The 8,754-nt window shown below is 35.9% G+C and overlaps 2 protein-coding genes across 2 annotated transcripts; one reads left to right on the top strand and one right to left on the bottom strand.

The window, feature by feature from the left end:
* Nucleotides 1-629: 629 nt before the first annotated feature.
* On the top strand, nt 630-5,367 carry LOC105783383 (SEC14 cytosolic factor). Its single transcript, XM_012608805.2, has 11 exons — nt 630-981; nt 1,112-1,140; nt 2,012-2,095; nt 2,208-2,261; nt 2,402-2,479; nt 2,637-2,690; nt 3,245-3,304; nt 3,392-3,487; nt 3,772-3,873; nt 3,961-4,041; nt 4,678-5,367. The coding sequence occupies exons 1-11, from the start codon at nt 927-929 to the stop codon at nt 4,996-4,998; spliced, it is 1,014 nt and encodes a 337-aa protein (XP_012464259.1). The 5' UTR covers nt 630-926; the 3' UTR covers nt 4,999-5,367.
* A 113-nt stretch (nt 5,368-5,480) lies between these two features.
* Nucleotides 5,481-7,856, bottom strand: LOC105783384 (WEB family protein At5g55860). Its single transcript, XM_012608807.2, has 2 exons — nt 7,464-7,856; nt 5,481-7,303 (listed from the first exon to the last, which is right to left on the bottom strand). Exons 1-2 carry the CDS (start codon nt 7,662-7,664, stop codon nt 5,552-5,554), a joined length of 1,953 nt encoding a protein of 650 aa, XP_012464261.2. The 5' UTR covers nt 7,665-7,856; the 3' UTR covers nt 5,481-5,551.
* Between the last annotated feature and the right edge of the window lie 898 nt (nt 7,857-8,754).

An 8,754-nucleotide genomic window follows, 5' to 3' on the forward strand; every position in this document is an offset into this window, starting at 1 on the left:
TAAATTTTAAGAAATAAATATAATTATTTTAATTATTATGGCAAGCTGATGAATCATGGTCATCATTCGACCTCCCAACCGACTATTGATTCAAAATCATGCTAAATGTTGAAGAAAAATTGGAAGGTGATACATCAATGGCTAATTAAGTGGCATTATTATAAATGGGTCAAATCAATAATACAATCAAATTAGATCTTCACTTTTCCATTTATGTACCAAAAACTTTAATTCATTTATTTAAATATGAATCAAAGAATCAAGGTTTTGTTTTATAATTTTTTAGATTGAGGAATTCCATATGGGAAACTCAAAATAGTTTAAATTATATTTATTATTAATAAACAAACTTAACTATATTGTTTCCCACATTTAATTCAAAATAATATAATTTTATTAAAAACTATAATTTTCATCATTTTTAACACAAATAACTTTCCTTTATTATTATTATTATTATTATTATTATTATTATATATTTTTAATATTAATTCTAATATTTATTACGTCTTTAATATGATCATTGAGTTTCTTTTTCTTAAACTAAAAATGAATTTTTATTTTATTTTTTAATTACTTCAAATTCAATTTCTTTTCCATTTCATAAAGCTATGGTTGCTTTTTAACAATTATGTTCTGAACCAGCTGACAACAAACACTCCCAGATTTCATTAGTTTCAATTTTATTTTATTTTTTGTTTTTTCTGTCTGAAAAAAAAAATAAAAACGGAGCTTTCTCCTTTCTTATTTTTCTCTCTTTTGATGATTCTTAAGCATAAATTTTCGAACTTTAAGCTATAAAGAGAGCAAGAAGGGGAAATCAAGTAGAACTAGAGCTTTATTTAGTTGAAGGTTCAGTTTTTGCTGACGAAAAATTTTCTTCTTTATATTCCCTTTTTGTTAATTTGTGAGAAAGGATAGACAAAATGAGCAATACTCATCAGGAAGCTATAAAGCAATTTCTGTCTTTGATGGGAAATGGTGAGATTTCAGTATATAATAAGATTGATTTTTTTTATCTTCCCTTTCTTGGGTTTCTCTTCCTTTGATCTGCAAATCACTAACAATTTTTCTTTCTGCTAATTTTATTTTTGTAAAATTGGACTTACAGTTGACGAGAAATTGAACGACACATTTCAGGTTAGTTTGTGTGTGTGTGTGTGTTGGGGGGGGGGGGATTCTTTTATTTGTCTTTGTACTTGGATGCTGAGATAAGGGGCTGACGATAAGAAATAGGAACTCATATATAACTTTAGTAATAATTTGCCAAGTTTTTCTAGTAACTAGGTTTTGTGCTGTGGACTTGATCCTAGTGCTTGCCTTTTTGCAATTTCATTGTTTAGGAGGTTCATGTTCTTTGCTGGTTCTGATCTATCTCTTGCTTGATTTATCTCAGTTAAATGTTCTTTGTTCTCTGAAATTGTAGTAGATTTGATTTGGAGCTTTGTCTGTTGTAACTGTTTTACTAGTTTCCATGGTCGATGTTGCTCTGATTCATTTTTCTTGATATACACGACACATATTTGGACATAGTAAATGGGGTGTGATCCCTCAAAACCCTCTAAATAAATGGAACAAAACTTGGAAAAATTAGTATACATGTGGCAGGTTTGAAACACTCATCCTACTCTGGGTAAGTTGCATAGTTGTGTAAATTGGTAGCTTAGTTGGTACTTGCTAGTTTAAATCTTTTTGAATTGTAAGATCATCGTTAAGGATTTGTGGATTTGATATTAACCATACAATCTGTAGATGAAAATTTTACAAGTGCCACCCAATATCTAGAGCCATATGTATTGGTATAGATAAACAAAATGCAGATGATATGATTTTCCTTCCCAGTAAGCCTACTTTGTATAGATATTTGAGCTGTTATGAAGAAGTTTTGTTTATATGTACCTGTTTTTATGGACTTGTGTGGATCAGAAGGATGAATACAGCATTTTAAATCCGTGTTTTATGCTATGATCTGCCAAAAGTTTAGTTTAAAGTTGAATCCCTTGGTCTGCAGAACATGCACCATGGGTATCCAACTGAAACTCTAGCGCGGTTTCTGAAAGCGAGAGATTGGGATGTTCAGAAAGCCTATAAAATGGTGAGATTCCTCGGATGCACTTAAGCAATAATAAAATTTGGGGACCAAAGATTTCTTCTTATTTTTTTCCCCATTTTCCAATTTATTAATTCCTAGTTTGTGCCTGCTCCAGTTAATTGATTGCTTACAATGGAGAATACAGAATGAGATTGACAACATATTATCAGTGAGTTTTTCTGATTATAAACTAATTGATTCCTATTTTTTATCAGCTTATACTGCAAAACCATGCTGTTGAAACAGCATGATTTATTGTGGAAATTGGCAATCTTTGAGATAACTGATTTACTTTGTTTGATTATATAGAAACCAATTATTCCCGCTGACTTATATAGAGCAGTGCGAGATTCTCAGCTTGTAGGATTATCTGGTTACTCAAAAGAGGTATTTACTCTTTTCAGTAGGACTTATCTTGATATTCGTATTTATTTTGATTGCCCTGCTAGTGGATTTGGTGACTCGTATTTGTTTGGAAATTTTTTGTTACATTTGAAAGTGGTTCCATGGCGATTAACTGGCTTATGCCTTTCGACATTTCCAGGGTCTTCCTGTCATTGCTATCGGTGTTGGGCTTAGCACATATGATAAAGCATCCGTAAGGGCATTTGAACTGTTTAACTTTAAACTCTGCACTGAGACTATAGAATCTGGTTTGATGCTTAAAACTGCTTTGAAATAAATCTTCCGAAGACTTGCTATTGAGCTTTTAAGTGGCAATATGATTCTTTGAAACATTATCTTGGTATAACTTATTAGAAGAACAGAAGTTATATTCTTTTTCTGAAATGCACTAGATTCAACTGTTTAATTCAGGGCATCAGATACTTGAAGTTCACTATTTTCTCCCAGAAATTGACTGTTGCCATACAATGATTCCACACTCAATTTTCTTCTTGCGGACTTGTTCCATTAATAAGTTGTGCCATGGTGGAAAGCATCTTTTTGCTATGTTGCTTTGACTCTTTATTTTTCTTGAAGTCTTCATTTTCAACACATATCTGAAAGTGGGTATATACAGATATCTGACACTCACACCCAAGTCCGAATAACATAGTCTTTTTGCACTTCCAGATGCATGTGTATACTTCAGCTTGCTGTGTATGGAGTTATTTCGGTGATACTTAAATTTGTAAATCTTTTGTGCTCTAGGTGAATTACTATGTACAGTCACACATTCAAATGAATGAATATAGAGATCGTGTAGTATTGGTGAGTATGGACTGTGTCAATTTGATGTTTCTTGCTTTACTTACGTACCTACTTTTTATATTGTCTAACATATTGCTTTTATTACAGCCTGCGGCCACACAGAAGTATGGAAAACATATTAGCACATGTTTGAAGGTATTAGATATGACTGGCTTGAAGCTTTCGGCATTAAACCAAATAAAGGTATGTTTTTAGTATCATATCACACGTGCTCCTTACCATCTCTTTAGCTGAATTTCTCTTTCTCAACCTAGCATCATTAACCAACAACTTAATCGCTTATTTGATTTCAATGTAATTAGATCAATGTTAGTGATTTCTCTATTCCTATTTTAATAGCATTGTACCTAAGTCTAAATGTTGCTCCTAAGTAAATAAATGAAAATGACCAAGAATTTCTGCTCATTACTGTGCCAACTCTCCTCTATGTAATACTGGTCGGTCTCACTGGTCGCTTGCTGATGCAGCTACTGACTACTATATCAACAATTGATGACTTAAATTATCCAGAGAAGACGGAGACATATTATATTGTCAATGCACCATACATATTTTCGGCATGTTGGAAGGTTTTTATATTTTGTAACTTTCTTCATCTCTCAGCTTACTTCTACAAAAAAAGTAGAATTCTAATGCTTTTCTGGAAATGTTGACAGGCTGTAAAACCTCTGTTGCAAGAAAGGACGAAGAGGAAAATTCAGGTGCTTCAAGGTTGCGGAAGGGACGAGTTACTCAAAGTAAGAAAAACACATCCTTGCATGTTTGTAAGACTCTTTTGAAAGCATATTTTCGTTTTAAAATGTCAGCAATACTTGTCCTTTCAGATGCACTTTCCATTTTTATTTTTGGTGCAAAACCTCAGCCCAGGAATAGGTAAAGGGGCTGCAAAATGTTGGGACTTGAATCTCTAATCGGCTGAATACCACCTCTTATTGGTGGTTGTATGAACTAAGAAAGCTAAGTTTCGGGTTTTCATATATGCCTTTTCCTTGCACTCATGTTGAAATCACCACTTCGATTCGCAAGTCCACTATTTCATATCAAGCTCCCATAATGTGAAGGGTATTGTAGTTTGTCTTTAGTTTGCATTCAATCATATTCGACTATTAGTCCTTTCAATTTTACAAAAGTTCTTTTGAACTCACTTTTCTTTCCCCCGACCCAACTAAACTTCCTTTTGTAATTTTGAATTCTATTTCAATATGATGTATGAAAAGATAGCTTGATTGAATTACTTCTCTCGGTAGTTCCTCTTAATGAATATGGATAATTCAAATAACTTCACCACTCAATTGGTTTTCTCGTGTGATTTTGCGGAGCAAGCCGTTTTGTTTGTTCTTACTACATATGATATGTTCATTCTGACCATGCAGGTAATGGATTATTCATCCCTCCCACATTTTTGTCGAAAAGAGGGTTCCGGATCATCACGGAACAGAAGCAATGGAACCATAGATAATTGTTTCTCATTAGACCACTCCTACCATCAACAACTTTACAATTACATAAGGCATCAAGCTAATCTTATAGAGAGTGGTAGGCCAATCAAACAGGGATCAGTTCACGTAGAATTTCCCGAGCCAGATCCAGAAGATACCAAGATTGCAAAGACCATCGAATCTGAGTTTCAGAGGCTTGCAGACCAAAATGGTATTTGCAACTCCCTAAATGGGCTTAAAGTAAATGGTGACTAGATCCTACGATACTACTGATTTCATAAATTGTTGCCAATATGTTACTTGAGAGTCAGCACTTTGACCGGAAAAGGTTAAATCAACATTAGAATGAGAGGCTTTTTGGTCTTTCAATTATCAAATGTAATAGCAGAGCTTTCTTGCATCGGGTTGAATCCGATGCTGTTTTAGCAGACAGCGACTAATTTGATGTAACTCAATATGCCACCTTCCCAGGGTGGATAATAGCTCATTATTTTACCAAATTTTCTGTAGGATGCATGGCATTGCTTCTGGAATAATTTTCTTGTCAGCGTTCTCTGAATATTTGCTCAAACATAGTTGCTTTAATGGGGAAATTGCTGCTTTGAGGAAGCACCCATTCTTACATTTGATAGTTCAAAAGTTATCTTACATGGTACATTCAGTTCTGATAAATATTTGAAAGCTTTCAGGAAGGCTAATTAGGTGCAGAATTAACCGAAAGGGAGCTAGGTCAATAAACTAATCAGTGTCAATTCTGATATTTTTAGCCGAACCGATCGATTGATGGAGATCTGGTTGACTGCAATGTTCACACAGACTTCTCATCAGGCCAATATGATGGAGATCCGCTGTCGATTTGGTTGTTTCTTTGATTCAATATACTGACTGGCTTTTCGAAGATGGATGACTTAGATTTTTCTAACTTTTGAACCTGAACAATTTTGTCCGGTGGGTTCTGTTTTTGTTTTCTGCCATGCTGTGGGGATGATTCTGGTAGAATCTGTGCTGTTACTTTGGCTGCTTTCTTCTGTTCCCTTTCACGCCATCTTTGGAGCTCTCCTTCCACTGCCATCTTCGCTGCTTCAGCCACCTCTGCCCTCTTCAAAGCATCCATGGTTGCGGCCTTCACGTCTTCAATCTCTTTCTGAATCGCCTCAATCCTCTCGAGAGCCTCATTTTCACTAGCCTTCACTGCTTCTACCCGAGCCATGGCAGCCTTTACTTTCATTTCAGCTATGTTATTCGACTCCTCAGCCTTATGGCTCAAAGACTCGAATTCTTCCCTAGAGATGGTGATATCAGCTCCACATTCTGGGGTTGACGCACGGGCAGCATTTATTCTCTCGGAAAGCATCTTTATCTGATCAAGTGCCCGTGTCTCAGCTTCTTTTGCAGCTTCATTTTCTTCAGAAACATTTCTCAACTTCTTATCTGCTTCCTTGAGCCTAACTCTTGAGGCTTCAGCTTCCAACTTCAACTTCTCAGTTTCCTTCTTCATCTCTTCTGCTTCTCGTTGTGCGCCTTCCGTTTCAACAGATAGCTGTTGGAGGGTTGAAATCATTTCTTCGTAGCCTCCTCTTGTTTTGGATTCCTCTGCAAGGAAAACTTCAAGATCATATTTACTTCTCCGAAGCTTGACATGCAGATTCCCTGCAATGGACTCTGTTTCCGCTTCCTTCTCCTTCAGTTCCGAATGCTCTTTCTTCACATTCTCTAGTTCGACCTTAAGAGACTCCACCAAATTCCTCAACAAGTTTTCCTTGTTAATGACTTTTTGCTGTGATCCTTTAGCACCATCGAGCTCTGAAGTAACAGCTTGCACGGACTCCAGATCGGAAGCCTTCGCATTTTTAATCTGTTTCTGCAAATCCGCAATCTGATAGACAGTTTCGCACAGTTTTGCCTCAAGATTTCTTGCAAGTTCAATGTCAGATTCGTTCTTTAAAGCAAGCAACCTCTTTGTGGACTCTTCAAGCTTAGCTTTATATAATTGCCTCTGGGTATCCTTTTCGGCATATGTTTTAGCTTGTTCTTTCTGTATTTCAAGAGATGCAAGCTTAACATTTCCGATCGATTCCTGTACAGCTGAAATCTCCCTGGAGAGTGCTCCAACCTTTTCAATGTTAACATTAACTGCGTGTTCAGCTTCTCCTGCTCGGTTGAAAGCAGCAATTTTTGCTTCTAAGGATGCATCACGTTCCTTGCGAGCCTTGCTCAGTTTTTGTTTTGCAGCATAAAGTTCGGTAATCACGGTTGTGTATTGTTCATTCGCAGTCTCCAAGTCTTGGCTCCTAGCACCATTGGTTCCAGGGAGATCACCGGAATTCGTTTCGTCAAACTGCTTTGCCTGATCCTTTGCAGCTTCTGTAGCCTTGATCACAGAATTCTTTGATTCGTTGGCAGTTTTGAGTTTGTGAGTCAGTTCCTCGACTGTTGTTTGAGCCCTTTCGAGATCTTCAAGTGCTTGAGACTTAGTTGTCTCGGCATTTTCGAGGCGCCCCTTAAATTTGTTCAATACGTTTTGAGCCAGGCGAAGCTGAGTATCTTTTGCCAACACTCTCTGCAGCTCAACAACAAATACATCCGAAAAAGATAAGATTTAAATGTTACCGAACACGCAGTTCCCCTGCAATCAGTCCTTGAAGATAGAATCACGTAGTTCATAATTAGGCAATGGAAATACTAATAAATATCATATCCGAGTCTCGAAAATTTAATACCTCTGCAGGGCGAGCTTTTGCTGCTTTCATGGTGGGGTTTTCCCCAGAGAAAGTAGCTTCACTGAAACGAGTGACAGCATCTTTAACTGTTGTAAAAGGTGCACTTGTGTCTACTTCTCCGACCTCCACTTTTGGAGAGAAGGTGGCACTTGAGCGTCCCATTGCGACCATTGCGTTTTGCTTGTTTATTCTCTCTGGCATGAATCAGATAAAGGAAACTGTACTCTTAAACAAACTGTGTTTCTCCTATATGGCCTACTGATTCTTCGGCATTATTACAAATCTCCGCTTCGACGTGTCGATAGAACAAGTTGTCAATCTGCCGGTAAAAGTCCTCGGAAAATTTAAAGGGCTGTCAGGTTCAGAAGCAAAATGAGGGAACTTATTGTATAAATCTGCCCTACATTAAGCAAATAATACCTTAACATAAGCTTCATGTCATGTTTACAATAAACAACTAATACGCATGGAAATGCTGTCATATTTGTGTCTTTTCGTCTTTGTATAAATCATCAAGATTTCGACATAAAATAACCTTGTCAATAATGTCAAGTCCTTAAAAGCTTTAATGTTTTTCCCCAGAAATTCAAGCCAACAAAACCCTATTTGAGCATCAGAGAAAGATATTTTCTTTCAAAATTTTCTATAATTCAACAACATTACAAAATTGACATCTCAAGAAATGTCACCTTATTTAAAAAAGCTCATCAAAAGGTCAAAAATTAATCAATCTTCAAATCTTCATGATCATCTTGTTTGATCTTCATACTTTTCATTCTTTCATTAAAATACCCTTTTAATCTTTCAATTAAGAGACCAAAACCCACCAAGAAAAATTCCAAACTTCGACAATAATCTCCCAAGAAATTTCTCCGATTAGTGAGGGGCGAACACTGTTTCCTTGTATCGAAAGAGGTAGACAAGTGAGGGTTTGCTTTGCACTTTAGGACAGTAGTGCCTTACAATGAAAGGATGGTTTTGTCTGAAACATACAAGCAAGATTAGAAAAGAAATGGTGAAGGCCATGTTAATGTCTTTGACTGATGACAATAGTGACAAATGTCAAAAGAGTTTTGGTTATGATCCCAAATCCAAATGATTGTAGTTACTCTTTTTAGTTCCGAAATTCGTGTATTTAGTTTTATATTTTTATAAAAGAATTAATATTTTATGTATTCACATGTTTAAAAACTGATACAAATGCACGGATTAAGATATGGAGTATATTCATGTTATGATACCCAAAAAGAAAAAAATACAAATAGACGGAAAATATCAAAATATCAGTGAT

This window comes from Gossypium raimondii, chromosome 13 (assembly GCF_025698545.1).
Source record: "Gossypium raimondii isolate GPD5lz chromosome 13, ASM2569854v1, whole genome shotgun sequence".
Classification (NCBI taxonomy): Eukaryota; Viridiplantae; Streptophyta; class Magnoliopsida; order Malvales; family Malvaceae; genus Gossypium; species Gossypium raimondii.